Source organism: Dipodomys spectabilis, unplaced genomic scaffold (assembly GCF_019054845.1).
Source record: "Dipodomys spectabilis isolate Male_0828 unplaced genomic scaffold, ASM1905484v1 ptg000628l, whole genome shotgun sequence".
Taxonomy (NCBI): domain Eukaryota; kingdom Metazoa; phylum Chordata; class Mammalia; order Rodentia; family Heteromyidae; genus Dipodomys; species Dipodomys spectabilis.
The window spans coordinates 268138-283738 of record NW_024871305.1 but is presented as its reverse complement, the minus strand read 5'-3'; the positions used below and the strand labels follow the sequence as shown (position 1 = coordinate 283738).

The window sequence follows — 15601 nt, the reverse complement described above, 5'->3', positions numbered from 1 at the left end:
CCGGCAGGTGGCCTGGTTGGCATGCTGTCTCCAGCGGCCGCCCGCTGGGGACCCCTCCCCGCGGGCAGTGCCGGCTCTTGTCCTCCTGGGCCCGCCCCGCTGGCCTCTGCCCCCTCCTGGCGGCTGCAGCGGCCTCAAGCCGGCTGCTGTCGAGCCCTGATTTCCACTGCTGCTCAGCAGCGGTGCTGTGCCCTGCACCCCCACTAGAGGGCCGGGCCGGCCCCGATGGGAGCCACACCCTCTTCAAGGCTCCTGCCCCTCCGCGCAGCCTCCCACGCCACCTTCTGTGTCCTGCCGCAGCCTCCTCCAGGCACCCCGAGACCGGCAGCTCCGTCCCGGGGGACAGTTGTAGGTGACCACAGAGCAGGGGACAGCAAGGCCCCTGCCCAGCCTGGCTCCTTTTGATGTGGATGACTTAGGGGGTCTGCCGTGGGGAACACGCAGGGGGGCCTGGCGGCGTGGGTCAGCCGCGTGCTGCTTCCCGCTGACCTTCCGCTGACGTGCGCCCCCTCAGCCCCCCTGTCACAGCCCTGGACCCTTGCCGCCAGCCTTGACCTGGCCTCGGCGTTCCTGTCTTGCCTCTGGCTGTGGGGCGCTCCCTCTCCCCATCCCCACAGCCCCCACAGCCCCCCACCCCCCGCCTTGCACGGCAGACACTTAGAGTAATTGCGTCAAATGTTGCTGCCATCTGTTGCCTGACTTCTGTCCCTCACCTCTACCCGCCAGCCTCTGGGGCTCCCTCTCCTGGCCTGGGTGCCTCCGTGGAGGGCCGTCAGCCTGGGGCAGCACACCGGCGTGGTGTGGCCCTGAAGGTGCCCCGCCATCATGGGGGGGGGTGGCAGCCCCACGGCTGGGTTCCTTATCGGGGAGGCGTTGCTTCCTGTCCTGCCCCGCCCCCACGGTTTCCAGCAGCGGCTGCCCAGCCACCTGCTGCTGCTTGCTCTCTTCTGGCTCGGGGTCAGGAGCCCAGGGGCCCGAGCTTGCTGCCAGGCCAACGGCTCGGCCTGCTGGTTCCCTGGGGCATTCGCTTGGGAGTCCCGGGGGGCCGGGAGGCGCTGGGGCTCCGCTCAGGCTTCCCATCTCTCTGAGACCCGGCGTCAGGAGCCCTCCCCCCCCCCAAAAAAAAAATCTGCTGTGCGGCAAACATGATGATGAATTTGCTGTGGTGGCCCTGTGCTGCCGCCACGTCCTGCAGCAGGGTGACCCCAGCCTCGTCAGTGGCAGAAAACATCGCCCCTTGGGGCTTTAGGGCTGGAGGAGGGGGCCACACCGAGGCTGAGCAGGGAGCAGCCTTGACTTGTGTGTAAACACGTCTTTCTACGGTGATGAAAAATAATTGGGGAGGGGGGTTGATGGGAGAATCTGGGTCCTGGTTTGGGGGGGGGGGCTGTGCGGGGGGGGGCGGCTGCGGGGGAGGGGCAGGTTGGTGCTTGAACTGGGACCTAGCAGAAAATTGATCTCTGCTATTAGCTTGTAATTACAGCGCGGGGAGGGAGCGGCCCGAGGCCTGGTGCGTGAAAGGGAGCGGTAATTACGGGATGGCAGGGGGAGGCGGGGCCGGTTAATGCTGGTGGCTGCGGCCCTGCTTCATTGTGGAGGAGGGGAGAGGAGCCACTCACCCTGCCGGGGAGAGGGAGGGGGAGCCGGAGAGGGAGGGGGAGCGGGTCAGGGCTGTGTTTCCCTGGCCAGATCCCAGCTGTGCGGGCTTCTTCTGGTTGGTTGGTTTTTCTTACCAGCATTGTGCCTCCTTGACTGGATCAGAAACCAGGGTTTGGGGAAGGGTGGGGGGGTTGCTGGAGGCTTTGCACTGGGGGCTGGCAGGAAGGCCCCACTCACCCGGAAGGTCGTGACGTGGCTGTGTGTGAAGTGGGCACTGGGCCATTTTGTCCACAGGGTTTCTCTCTGGGCTTGGAAGCAGCGGGGGTGGGGGGGTGGGGGGGGGATCCTGGTCCTTTGGTGTGAGGTGGTGGAAGAGGGCCAGCCCTCCCCCCACGCTTGTTTTCTGCTGAACCCCAGCAGGGGCTGAGCTGTGCAGGGAGCCTCCAGCCCCTGGCCTCATCCATCACGGGCCTTCCTGCTGCTCTGCCTCTCCCAGGCTGTTAGGATAATGAATTCACAGAGCTGAGCGTGCACACTGGCCTCCGAAGTTAATAAATACCTCTCTAATGAGGGCTGGGCGCTGCTGCCCTGGCCTCCCAGGGTCTCTGTCCCCTCCCGCCCGGGCCAGCTGTGACAGCCTCTCCGGGCAGCACCTGACTAGAGGATGTCTCCCTCCTGTCTTCTCGGGGGACTGCAGGCGCGGCCCTGATGCAGGGGGGCGAGGCCCTGCCCGCGCACCACGGGCCGGGGTGACAGTCCCCCCTCCCGTCCCGGGCTGTCCTGCCCCTGCCCGCCTGGCCCATTGGAGGAGCCGTGCTAATTTTAGATTCCCCTAATGAAGTCGCTCGCTTGGAATTCTATTTTGGGTGTCCTGACATCAGCAGAGCGGCTTGCCAGGTCCTTGAGCACACCGACCCTGGCGGGGTGCTGGCTCTGGGGCCCCAGGGCCAGAGCTGCTGGTAGCCTTGCTGCGGGTGGGGGGGGGGCTGTGAGCCGCGGGAGGTGCCCTCCCCGGACATGGAGCCCAGCTCCGTGCTGGCCGCTCACCCCCACTCCCCTTCCCAAACCTGGGTCCTGCTCTTGGATCAGGAGGGGCAGAGGTAAGAAGGACAAGTCGCTCCTAGGTCCTCTGTCAGCTGGAGCATCTCGGCCTGCTGGGGGTCGTGGCCTCTGCTCCCTGGTCCTCGGGCTGGGACGCGCCCCACATCCCCCCTTGTAGCCCTGTGTTGTGGCACTGCGTGGTGTGGGCTGCAGTTGTCGGAGCTGGCTCTGGTGTGGAGTGTCTGCATCCCGCCCAGGCCCCAGCCTGCCCGTGGAGGGGTGCTGGCTCTGAGGGCCCCGGGCAGGGTGGCTGGGGCCTAGCTGGCGTCAGAAGGAAGGAGGGACAGCGCAGAGACTGCTGGTCAAGGCGGAAGGTTATTTGCGCGGTGGTCCGGCCTCTGCTTGGGAACGCGTCCCAGGCAGCCGGCCCCACACAGTCAAGCGCCCTGAGCGCAGCCACCCGCACAGCAAGCTGCGTCGGCCTCTGGGCCCCTGGGCCGGGAGGGGTCCTCCAGGGTGATGGGCAGGGACAGCCAGCCTGGGTCTTCAGTCTGGTGAGGCAGGGCACCCATCCGGGTCCCGGCATGGGCACTGAGGGCTCCGTGCCGAGTGGGCTGCAGGCTTTGGGGGTTCAGGAGAGCATGGTGGGGCAGTGGTGGACCCTCAGCTGGCCCGGGGGCCTCCTGGTCAGCACTGATGGCTCTGTGGACCTCAGTTTCCTTTTTGGTAATGGGGCAGCAGGGTGCCGGCCTCCTGGCGTGGGCCGTGCGAAACTCGCCAGCCCCTCTGTGCGCCTCCTCCTCACCCCAAGGCAGTTTACCCCGCGTCTTCCTGTGCTCTGAACGTGGACTCCGTTGGGTCTCCGCCAGCACCCTTGGGCGTGGGGCCCTCTGTACCTGCCCGGCCAGTAGGCGCAGGCCCGCGCCTTTGGGTATGGAGTTCCGGGTCCGAGGCGCCTCGGTGCGGCTCTGTCTGCTCCTGCCCGCCCTGCGTGCGGGTCCGAGGCACCTCGGTGCGGCTCTGTCTGCTCCTCCCCGCCCTGCGTGCGGGTCCGAGGCGCCTCGGTGCGGGTCTGTCTGCTCCTCCCCGCCCTGCGTGCGGGTCCGAGGCGCCTCGGTGCGGGTCTGTCTGCTCCTCCCCGCCCTGCGCGCTGCCCGCGGCCCGGCCGCTCTGCTCGGCTCTGTCTGCTCCCCCCCGCCCTGCGTGCCGCCCGCGGCCCGGCCGCTCTGCTCTGGGTGACCTGCTTCTTTTCTTCCTGTTTCAGGCATGAGCCATGAGCCCAAGTCCCCTTCTCTAGGGATGCTGTCCACCGCGACCAGGACCACCGCCACCGTCAGCCCCCTCACTCCCTCTCCGCTCAATGGCGCCCTGGTGCCCAGCGGCAGCCCGGCCACCAGCAGCGCGCTGTCGGCCCAGGCCCCGCCGTCTTCCAGCTTCGCTGCTGCTCTGCGCAAGCTCGCCAAACAGGCGGAGGAGCCCAGAGGTAAGAGGCGCTGCTGGCCCCGCGGCGCCCCCTCCGGCCTGGCCCACACCCAGCCGGTGTGGTGATGGGAGAGGCCCCGGCCGCGTGATCCACGGCACCTTCTCGCGTGGACACGCTCCCAGCACCTCCCGCCGGCGCGAGCCCACGTCCCCCGCTGTTCACCTCGCTGCACCTCTGCTTCACTCTGTGCTTCCCGCCCTGAGCCCTGCCTCAGCGCTGCCGCGTGCCTGCGTGTGTGCGTGCGTGCGTGCGCTGTGGGCCACAGGAGCTGGAGCCAATTCTGGGGGTGCAGGTCCTGCCTCTGTGGGTGACCTTGGGGGTGCTGATCGTGTCTGTGATTTGGGGTACTGGTCCTGCCTCTGTGGGTGACTCGGGGTGCTAGTGCTGTCCGTGATTTGGGGGTGCTTGTCCTGTCCTGTGTGATTTGGGGTGCTTACCCTGTCCTGTGTGATTTGGGGTGCTTGCCCTGTCCTGTGTGATTTGGGGTGTGCATCCTGTCCTGTGTGATTTGGGGTGCTTGTCCTGTCCTGTGTGATTTGGGGTGCGCATCCTGTCTCGTGTGTGATTATTTGTGGCGTGCTGTCCGGGTCCCTGGCTCTAGCTTTAGGGGTCCTCTCGGAATCCGCGGGCTGCATCGCCCGTGGCAGCTGTTCCAGGGCCGCTGATGGCGCAGACGCACCGGGAGACTCGGGCCTTTGGGTTCTGGCCACGCCTCCCCTGCATTCTTTTCGTGCTCTGGGGTTCGGAGCTAGGGGATCCTGGGTGCCCATGCTTGCCATCTGCCTCGTCCTAAAGCTTCAAGCTGAGAGTCCTGGACTCCAGGGCGTGGGGAGCCCACAGGCACCGCCCCACGCACAGGTGCTTGGGCTTCAGTGGAACGGCCAAGCTCTTCTGGTCTCCATCTCTCCCTGTCCAGGGTTGGGGAGGGGGTCCTCACTGCGTGCCCCTCCCTGTGTCGTGGCTCACAGGCCTTGGTGAGCCCTGGGTGGGGGGCCACCAGGTGCACGCGGGGTGCCCTGGGCTCCTGCTCCCCGAGGCCTGGCCTGGGCCCTGGCGGCCCTGAGGTGGCTGCCGGCTCTGGGCGTGGGCCGCTCTGCCTTCTGCTGAGGAGGCGGCCAGGGTCCACGGCGGCCTGCGGCTGGATTCCCCCGTCTGACGCACAGTCTAGGCTCCCCACCCCCACCCCACCCCTCCCCGCCTTCTGGCCCGAATGATCGGCATGTGGGTGGCCCACGCACCAGAGGCTTCTCTTCCACGACTAGGCCTCTGTGTCTGGGAGCTAAATGTGCCCGTAGGTCCTGACAGCAGAGGACAGGCACGGTGGGCACGGGGCTGCCTCCGAGCCACAGCTTTGAGGCGCCGGTGCCCAGGGACTTTGTAGCAGAGCGGGGACAGGAGGACAGGAGCGGTGCTGCTGTCTGAGGCTCCAGCTTGGCTGGGCAGGTGTCTGGGGCTCCCTCCCCTGTGTGGAGGAAAGCTTGAGGCCTCTGGCGCTGCTGGGGGCCGGCACGCCCGGCCCGGCCGGTCCCCACCCAGCAGCCTCCGTCACAGCCACCCCAGCTCCAGATCTCCTGGGAGCCCCAACCCAGACCTCGCCATCCCCCACCTGTAGGATTGCCCCAACAGCCCTGAGATGGGCCCGGGAGGGGAAGCTGAGGCTCAGGATCACGGAGGCCCTGGGTTGGTGGGGGGGGGGGACGTGCAGAGGCCCCTGGCCGCCCCTTGCTCAGGAGGCCGCGGGTGGGTGTGGTGAGCCTCCACAAGCACTCTCCACACACGTTCCGGCTGGAGGGCACCACCCCACCCGTGCGGCATCCACGTGGGTTAACGGCCCGAGCACTGCCTCTGCCTCCTGGGCCGTGGCCCGTGATGGGACCACCGATCAGTGAACTGCACGGTGAACCTGTGTGGTTGACCTGTGCGGAGGGCTGGGCTTTCTAAACTTCAGCTGTAATTCACCTGCCGTAAAAGTCACCCTGTAAAGTGCCTGCAGCCCCGTGTTTCCAGCACGGAGCATGCAGCCGTCTCTGCTCTGCAATGCCGGGACACTGTCCTCCGCTGACCCTCGGCCGGCAGCAGCCAGGCATGTCGTGGTCGGAGCCCGGCCTTTCCTGCTCTGTGGGTGACCAGACGGGAGGCCCTGGGGTGCTGGCCTGCCGCGGGCAGCGGGCCTGTGACGGGTCCGCACTCCATCCCAGCACACGTGGCGGTCGGCCAAGCCACGGCTGTGTGTCCGGCCGTGCCAGGTCTCACTGTGGCTGGTCCCCTAGCCTGGGCACACCGAGCCCCCCCTTGCCCACGCCGGGTCCTAAGCAGCGGGGGCATTGCTGAACCTGACACGGAGAAACCACAGCCCCACCCCGTGCCCCTGCCCTGCCCCGCCTTGCCAGCGGCCTGCCAGGCACCAGCGTTGGTGCTGTGACTCGGTGGCAGTCCCAGCATGCTCAGCTATTGGGGGGGGGGCGGCTTGCAGAGCCGGCGGGGCTGTGTGCCCTCCCTTCCCGGTCATCCTCATTGGCTGCCGAGGGTGCACATGAAAGTTCAGTTCAGACAGAGGCACCTGCCCTACCCTGCCCTGCGAGAAAGGCAGAGGTAGAAGAGAGAGGACCCTGACTCCCCCCAGACCCCTCCCAAGGATTGAGCCGAGGGCTGCCACCCAGGACTTGGCCCACATAGGCCAGGCGGCTGGGTTCCCTCGGCCGTGTGCATGGTGCCCTCATGGCCTGCACCCCACCCCACCCCTGCAGCCCGGCCTGGGAGCCCCCAGGTCCTGCCCTGCGTCCACCCCTGCACTGCAGCTGGGCTCTGGGCCTGGCCTGCCTTGCGGTGTGCTTGTTGAGTGACTAGTTGAGAGCCCGAGGGCTCTGGGAGCACCCCGCCTTCTCCCCTCCTCCCCGCCTTCCCCACTTCCCCGGCTCCCAGAGGAGAGCCAGACCTGGAAGCCCTGCCCTCGCCCCTCCACACCCCCACCCTGTGTGAACTGCAGGGCCGAGCCGTGCGGCTGTCTGCCGTCTCCCCAGGGCCGCCGTGCCCGAGCCGGGGTGACCTCAGCCTCCTGCGGCATCTGGTCACAGCACAGATGGCACGGAGATGATGTGGACGCGGACGCGGCCCCTCACGCCCACCCAGGGCCGTCCCTGCCCCGTTGCCTGCCGAGGGATCATGGTGACGTGGTGGACGTGGTCAGTCCGGTTGCTTGCTGAGGGGTCTCTGGTGCATCTGGAAGCGAGATCCTGACCCTGGGCATCACTGGCCAGGGAAGCTGGTCTGTCGGCTGTAGAATGGGCCAGGCCTCGGAAATCCGCCTCATGCAAAGCAAACAGCCAAGTGAGCTGGGCTTTCTGACGCGGCCGCCTCCCTTCGGCAGTGCGTTGGGCGCGGGGGCGTCTGCGGGCGTCTGGAGCCCCATCTGTCTGGCGGCACAGGTGTGGGCACGGTGGCTCTCCTCTGTCTCGTCAGTCTGGAGTCTTGGGAGCCAGGTGGGCCTGGGAGGCCGCAGCTGGAGGCCAGCAGGCCAGCTCACCCAGCTCTGCCCCGTGCAGAGTGCTGGCCTAGGCTTCGCATGGCAGGAGGCGGCTGGCGCGGCCTGGCGTGGCCTTCGTGGCACCCGTGGACATGAGTGCCGGCCGCCCCTCCCCAGCCTCTGGCGGGGCCATCGGTCCTTCCTCCCCATTCCTGACCCCACCGTCCTGGGCCTGGGCCCTGCTACGGGACCTCCCCTGGGACCTCTCCCCGGCTCTCCCTGGCCAGCTTCTCCCAGCCCCGTTCTGCTCTAAGGGCTGCCATTCTGCCTAGCAACATTGGCAGATAACCAGCCATAGAAAATCTGTCCCCAAACGCCCCGGCCCCTTCCCCCGTGGGCTTGGTCTTCACAATAGATGCTGGGGCGCAGGACCCCAGCTCCCCCTCTGAGCTGGGCTCTGTCTCGCAGCAGCATAGGGCGGCTCCTCAGCTCTGGTGGCTGAGCCGATGCTGACCCGAGAGCTGCGCCCGCGCCCGCTGTGGCCCGGCGCCCCGGCTCTGCCGCCCACCGCCTGTTGCTGGCCCTCCCTGTGTCTCCGTCTACAGCAAGGGGCGGGTTGGCTCGGCCCCCCATGCTCTGATGCCACGGCCAGGGCCTCCTGAAGACCCCGTGGTAGGGACTGTGAGGTCTGCGGCCTGCTCGCGGCCCCGTGCATCGCGGCCTCCTTCCCGAGGGCTCGCGGTTGGTGCTCGGCGGCTGTTGGCCTGTTGTCTCGAGTTGACTTGGGGGCTCAGGGCGCATCTGCGAGGTTGGACAGCGGAGGTCACATGCACGCCCTCCGCCTCTTGTCATCTGCAGTCCCGTGTCACGGACTCTGGCAGAATACCGCCAGTTAATTACAGCAGTCACCGACCTCCCTGCGGCAGCCGTGCCGAGAGCCAGTGCCAGCCTCGCTAATTGGCAGTGCGTTGGGAAGAATCGATGGCCTCGCCGCCTCCAGGAGATGAGGCCGCTAATTGCTGATGGCCTCCCTCCGCCTGCCCCAGACGAGACCCCAACTCGTGCGCGGTCTCCCCCTCCGCCCACCTGCTCAGATCAGTGGACAGGAGCTGGCCTCCGAGCAGGGCTGGTGCTGGGGACCCCGGGGCCTCTCAGCCTCATGTGAGGGCCGGGGTGTGTGTGGCTCTGTCAGCCCCAACCCCTGTGGGAGGCCGGGGCCCAGCTGCCCCAGCAGCCCCTGCGGAGGCAGGGACACCACTGTACCCCACCCCTGGGTGCCCCGGACACCGCGCAGCTGCCATGGCTCTCAGCCGTGGAGCCGGCCCAGGCTGGGGCTTTGGGCTCAGTGCTGGCTGAGGTGGGCTGGGCTCCTCCGTCTCTGGACAGGGTGTCGTTGCTCGCAGGTGCTGTGTGTCTGGGCGGCGGGCGCGGGGCCAGCATGGCTGCCCCCTGGGGAGGCCGGGGCTCTCCTCAGCTACGCACAGGCGTGGGCCCGGCGCTCGAGAGGCTCAGGGGCCAAGGTTTCCTGGCGCAAGGTCCTCGAGTTCTCTTGCCAGGCTTGTCCGAGTGGCTGGGGGCCAGCCCCAGCCTGCGGTCAGTCCCGGCCTGCTGTCTCCTTGCTGCAACTCCTCCGGCCGGGCCTCTGCTTGGACAGCAGGCCGGGCCCCTGTCCACATGGGCTTCACAGTCCCTGGGGTGTGGACAGTGCTTTGCTGGCCCCACTGGGCCGTGTGGCTGTGTATCCCAAACAGCCGCCCTTGGCCTCCCCTCCCCGCCAGACCAGGCTCTGTGGAGGGAGCATGAAGGCTCCGGGCCTGGCCTTGGCTGCTCAGCAGTCGCAGGGCCTGGCGGGGGGAGGGGCAGATCAGGGAGGACTGCCTGGCGGGGGGAGGGGCAGATCAGGGAGGACCGCGTGGCGGCTGCCGGGGCATTGTCCGTGCCACACTCGGTTCAGGAGGTTCTGGGGAAGAGGTTGGGGCAGCCCTGGTGCAGAGGTACAGGACGGTGCGGGGCGGACCTCGTCAGGATCAAGGCCCTGTCTTGATATCCGCGTACCCCTGGACCTCTGCCAAGGGTGAGGGGGGCGGGCAGGGACGGGAATGTTCCAGAAGCACAGTCGGGGGATGGCCACACATGCAGTGGGCACACCACAGCCGAGCTGCGTCCTGGGGTGTGTGTCACGCCCCTCCCCTCGTCCCTGCCCACCCCTCGTCTCGTCTCCTGAGACAGAGTCTGCGAAGGTCCCTTTCTGGCCGTCCTGGAGCTTCCTGGCAGGGATTCTCTTCCTGAGACACCGGGACATTCTGTGCGCCCCGGGTGTGGGCTGTCTGCTGGGCACGCACGCCGGGGCACCTGGTGCTCCCTTTGCTGGGCCCATAGGGCAAGGGGCAGGGCAGCCGGAGCCCCCAGTGACCCCAGGTGGCCCGGCCCTGAGCGTGCAGGGGGCCGCGTGGGGCTCGGGACGTGGCTGTGTTCTCTGTGGCCGCGAGCGAGCATGATGGCTCCCGCTGAGCCAGGCTGCTGTGTTCTTCTCCCGCAGGGTCTTCACTGAGCAGCGAGTCCTCCCCCGTGTCCTCTCCAGCCACCAACCACAGCTCCCCGGCCAGCACCCCCAAGCGCGTGCCCATGGGCCCCATCATCGTCCCTCCTGGGGGCCACAGCGTCCCCAGCACGCCCCCCGTGGTGACCATCGCCCCCACCAAGACCGTCAATGGCGTGTGGCGGAGTGAGGGCCGCCAGGTGAGCCCCCCCACCCCGTGCTCTGCCCCCTGCACCTGCCCAGGGTCAGGACCCCACACCTGCTGCTCAAGGCCTGCAGGGCTTTTCTAATTAGGGCCCACCGCCAGCTGCAGGTTCCCAGAGGGACAGCGCCACTCGGAACCACTAATTAAACCACAGCGTTGGGGGGGCAGCTCTCCCAAGGCCCTGCCACGCTCCCTGCTCCCCTCCTGGGCTCCCCTCCCGGGGGAGGCCGGCTGTCCAGGGCAGAGACGGAGGAGGGCAGCCCCCGCAAGGGTCCCTGGCCCCGGGTGCTTTGGGCAGGGCCCGGCTCGGCTTCCGCTCCCTTGTCTTCCACAGCTGAGGGCCGAGGGGCCTTGTGTCTGTCCATCCTCCGATGTCTGTCTTGGCTTCAGGCTTCCAGGGCACAGGGCAGAGGACGGGCTGGTCTGAGGGCTGTGTCCCCTTGGTGCTCCTGGGGGCTGGGGGTGGGGGAGATCGCTCTTACCAGGGGCCGGCCTGGCCTCGGGGCCCCGGTGTCAGCTGCCCCGTGCCCGGTGCTCAGGGATTGCCCGCTCGGCCCGGGGTCTTGTCCTGCCTGTGACGCGCTTTGGCACCTGTCCCCGTCCCCCTGGGGGTCCCTGCCACCTGACAGGCTTAGAAACGCAGGGAAGGGGCCAGGAGAGCCCGCTCCCCAGGAGGCCGGGCAGCCGCTGTGGGCAAGCACTGCGGCTCACGCCTCAGCTGGGCACCAGGCTCAGAGTTTAATCCCCTGGGAGAGGGCGGAGAGGCTCTGAGTCGGGGGCTCCTGAGGCTCAGCGGGGAGCCGGGCCCGGGGTGCGGGTGGGGACAGCAAGGGCCCCGCGGGGGCCTCCAGCTCCTGGCAGCGGGGCTGCAGAGGAGATGGAATGAGAAACGGTCTATTTTGAAGCTAACAGGGCATGTCCTGCCTGTCTGAGTGTGGAGGCTTCTAATCACCGAGAATGACGGCTCCCCTCCCCCCCTCCCCTCCCCCCCCCCCCGTTCCCCCTCCCGCTCTCTGCCTTTCATGGCTGCAGCTGCGTCTGTGTGCAGCCTGCTCAGCAACAACAAACTGGTGTGCCCATCTGCCTGGCGCCCCGCCTGCCAGGCCCCCGCGGGCCGGACACGCTGTCAGGGTCACCTCCAGCCAGCCACCCAGCCTCTTGCTCCATGCCTGAGGCTGGGGGTGCTGGCCCCCCCCTCCTCCCCGCGTGGCACCTGGGCTCTGCTGACCTAGTTCCCAGGGGCCCGGTGCTGGCTTGGCCCTGCTCCAGCTGGAGGAAGCCGAGCAAGCTGTGGCTCCTGGAGCCCTTTGCCCCGCCCCGCCCCTCCCGCTCTCCAGCCTCCCTCCTTCCTTGTCCGTCCCTAGCCAGGCCAGGAAGGTGCCACCGTCGCCTGCTTCTGTCTCCGCTAAGGGATGGGGGCAGGGACACCCTGGCTGAGGACGTCACCCCCGCTGGACCCTTCTGCTCTCCTCCCAGGGAGGCCGTGCACGCAGGGCTCGGGGATGGTGGGGTGGTGGCCGAGCCCCTGGCTCCTGCCTCTGGGGGCAGGAGGGGGCTCCCCATGGGCTCAGGGCTTGAGCGTCGGTGTAGCCTGCCCCAGGCCTCCTGGCCCTCTTGCCTCGTGCAGGGGTGGGGACGGGCGGTGTGCGGCCACTCCCACTTGCGGGGGCCATCCCTGCAGTCAGTAGGTCAGGGGAGGAGGACAGGGAGTCACGGAGCAGTCATGGGGCTCCAGAACTGGCCCGGCTCTGTCTGGCGAAGGAGAAAGCCCATTCTGCTGCCCACCGACAGCTGGAGACCCCCAGTTCCACAGGGCCTGGGGGGAGGGGGCATGCGGGGCGTGCGCACATCTCGCCCCTGAGATGTTCCAGAACACCTCTTCTGGGAGAGGCGGGCAGGAGGTCGTGAACCTACAAGGGCCCTGCAGAGAGCAGAGCCCAGCTGAGCGCGGGGAGGGAGCAGATGTTGCCACTCATTAAAAATTCCCATCAGCGGCCTGTCTGCTTCAATTAGTCACCGCTGACTGCTGGGGGGTGCGCGGGGAGGCGTGCGGGGGGCTGACAGCCCAGGGGCGCTGCCAGCTCACTCTGGCTGTGCCCAGGAGTCGCTGGTGTTGCTCGAGGACCGGGGGGTCGGGCCGGCCCCCTCCGTTCCAGGGTTTGTCACTCTGGCCCTGGGCCCGGCTGCTCGCAGGAGCGGCCCGTCCCTGCCTCTCAGCCTTCCCGGGCTCTCCGCTCTCCCCGGGGTCTGGCGTTGCTCTGCGGTCGTGCCACCTTGTGAGGCTTCTCGGCCAGGACCCCGAGGTGACTCGTGGGCCGGCAGGCTGCCCCTCCTGCCTCTCCTGGCCTCGCCAAGCCCAGACCCAGAGATGTGTGGCCTGTCCGTGAGCGGCCCTGCCCCGCTGCGCCTCTTGGCAGCTCCTGGGGCCTCCTAGGGCAGCTTGGGCAGCACCAGGGGCCCTTGGTCCTTATGAGACGTGGGCTGGCCTCGGCCAGGCTCCCTGTGGTTAGTAGCTGCCGGAAGCTGGTCTCTGGGAGGGAGAGGCAGGATCTGGCCTTGCTGCCTGCTGCGGACCCCTGCAGGGCAGGGCAGGGCAGGAGCGCCCCCCCCCCCCCATGCCGCAGTATAGCTATGGGAGGGATATTTCTAGAGCACAGGCTGCACTTGGTTGGGGCTTTGTGAGGCCGTGGCAGGCGGCAGTCATGGGAGGCAGCTTTGGCCTTGGGGTGGGCCTGACCCTTGCCTGTCCCCCAGCAGGATGCCGGCTCGAGGGGAGGCAGCGGCGGCCGGGAGCGCCTGGTGGTGGAGCCCCCACTGACCCAGGAGAAGGCTGGGGGCCCGGCCATCCCCTCCCACCTGCTCAGCACCCCCTACCCCTTCGGCCTGTCCCCCAGCTCCGTCGTGCAGGACTCCCGCTTCCCACCTCTCAAGTAAGTGCCCAGTGGGGGCTGGTGCCCAAGGCGGCCTGGTCTGCACCACCCCGCGGAGCCGCCAGATGCTGGCAGCCTCCCCGGGCCCCGCCCGCCTGTGCCAACCCCACCTAAGCCCATTCTCTGGTCCTAGGGGCCAGGAGCCCCTCCAGGTGGGGGCAGCTGCTCCCTGCCTGTGTTGTGGACCTCCTGCTGCTTCTCACAAGCCAAAGGCGGGCCGGGGGTGGGGCTGGGGGTGGGACCAGGGTCCAGTCTGGGCCTGGGGCGGGGACACGGCCCAGCTCACACAGCCCCGGCCCTGTCTGCAGCCTCCAGCGGCCTGTGCACCATGTGGTGCCCCCCAACACCGTGACCGAGGACTACCTACGAAGCTTCCGGCCCTACCACACCGCCGAGGACCTGCGCATGTCCTCCCTGCCCCCCCTCAGCCTGGACCCTGCCACGGCCGCAGCCTACTACCACCCCAGCTACCTGGCCCCGCACCCCTTCCCCCACCCAGCCTTCAGGTGAGACTCCCCCCCCCCAGCCTTCCCCCTACAATTCCAGTTGTGGTTCTGAGGGGAGCCCTCGGGGTCACTGCTGGTGAGCGGCGAGGCGTGAAGAGGGGTGACAGGCCAGCAGGGGTCACGCGGCGTCCTCACGGGCCTGATGAGCCGGACCCACAGGCGCCCTCTGGAGGCGGCGGGGCTGCCCGTGCTGGCCACGCTGCCGGCCTCCGGCCGTGGATGGCGTCCTGCCTGGCCGACACGCGCTGCGGACGCAGCGGGATCTCGGCCTTCGGAGGCGGCGTTTCGTGGGTGTGAGCTTGTCATCTGACCAGCCTTCCTCCAACAGGATGGACGACTCCTACTGCCTGTCAGCCCTGAGGTCCCCGTTCTACCCCATCCCCACCCCCGGCTCCCTGCCGCCGCTGCACCCGTCGGCCATGCACCTGCACCTCTCGGGGGTCCGCTACCCCCCCGAGCTCGCCCACTCCTCCCTGGCCGCACTGCACTCGGAGCGCATGTCCGGACTCAGTGCCGAGAGGTAAGCCCGGCCCGTGCCCGGCCCGTGCCCGGCCCGTGTGCACACGCGGCCCGTGTAGCACGGCGGCTCCTCCGCCCCATCCTCAGCATCTTGGCCTACTCCATGAGGCGGGGCGGGCGGCGAGCCTGGGCGGAGGGGTCCGCACGGTGCGGCCGCGCCTGAGCCTCTGCTTGCTTCGCAGGCTGCAGATGGATGAGGAGCTGCGGAGGGAGAGAGAGCGGGAGCGGGAGGCTGACCGGGAGCGCGAGCGGGAGAAGGAGCGCGAGCGCGAGCGGGAGAAGGAGCGGGAGCGCGAGCTGGAGCGCGAGAAGGAGCGGGAGCTGGAGCGGCAGCGCGAGCAGCGGGCCCGCGAGAAGGAGCTGCTGGCCGCCAAGACGCTGGAGCCCGCCGCCTTCCTGCCGGTGGCTGACCTGCACGGCCTCCGCGGCCCCCACGCCCCCGAGGAGCGCATCAAGCCCTCGGAGCAGCTGACCCCCACCCGAGCAGGTACCTGGGCGGGGCCGGAGGGGGAGTGCCCGGCTAGGAGCTGCGCGCCGGCCGCTGGACCGCTGGAAGCCGCAGGGGCATGGGAAGCACGCGTCCCGGGGCTCCCTTAGGCCGGTGGGCGTGGGGCCTGCTGTCTGTGACGGCGTTTATCCCCACAGAGAAGCTGAAGGACGGGGGCCTGCAGGCCCCGAAGCCCGTGCAGCACCCCTTGCACCCGGTGCCCGCCCCTCACCACACCGTGCCCAGCCTCATCTCCAACCACGGCCTCTTCTCCCTGCCGGGCAGCAGCGCAGCCACGGCCCTGCTCATCCAGCGCACCAACGAGGAGGAGAAGTGGCTGGCGCGGCAGCGGCGCCTGCGCCAGGAGAAGGAGGACCGGCAGTCGCAGGTGTCTGAGTTCCGGCAGCAGGTGCTGGAGCAGCACCTGGACCTGGGCCGACCCCCCGTGGCCGCCGAAGCGGAGCCCAGGCCGGACGGCGCCAGGTGGGGCCACCGCTCTGTGCACACAGCTCCGTTCACTGAGCGTCCCGGGGGAGTGGCCGCGGTCTCACCCTGGCCGGCGTGGAGGGGGGAGCCCACGCAGCCCAGCACTCCTCACGCACAGGGCGGGCCCCTGGCTGGCCAAGCCGAGACAGATGCGGCCAGGCCTTGGGTCTGCCCCCGCCCACCCGCTTCCCTCTGCGGGAGTGGGGGCGTTGAGGGGCCGCTGGCTGCCTTTAACTTCTATTGGAGGAAAAGCAAAGTTTGACAGGCGGTGTGAGTTTCTAGTCCTGGGGGGGAAGGGGAGGTCTGTTTGCCGCGATGCCCGGCCTGCCAGGTCCCAGGAAAT

General features: G+C 68.7%; 1 protein-coding gene across 2 annotated transcripts in view; it reads left to right on the top strand.

Annotated features, from left to right (window-relative positions):
* The window catches only part of Gse1 (Gse1 coiled-coil protein), a 234180-nt gene that overhangs the window by 205551 nt on the left and 13028 nt on the right, over positions 1 to 15601 (top strand). Inside the window, exons 3-9 of one of the 2 annotated variants that reach the window (XM_042671432.1) lie at positions 3905 to 4123; positions 10126 to 10325; positions 13088 to 13260; positions 13569 to 13766; positions 14095 to 14286; positions 14468 to 14772; positions 14931 to 15255. In XM_042671432.1, the coding sequence (XP_042527366.1) occupies positions 3905 to 4123; positions 10126 to 10325; positions 13088 to 13260; positions 13569 to 13766; positions 14095 to 14286; positions 14468 to 14772; positions 14931 to 15255 (1612 nt within the window). Of the gene's footprint in view, positions 1 to 3904; positions 4124 to 10125; positions 10326 to 13084; positions 13261 to 13568; positions 13767 to 14094; positions 14287 to 14467; positions 14773 to 14930; positions 15256 to 15601 lie in introns of both variants that reach the window. The other variant, XM_042671431.1, reaches the window with a different exon arrangement.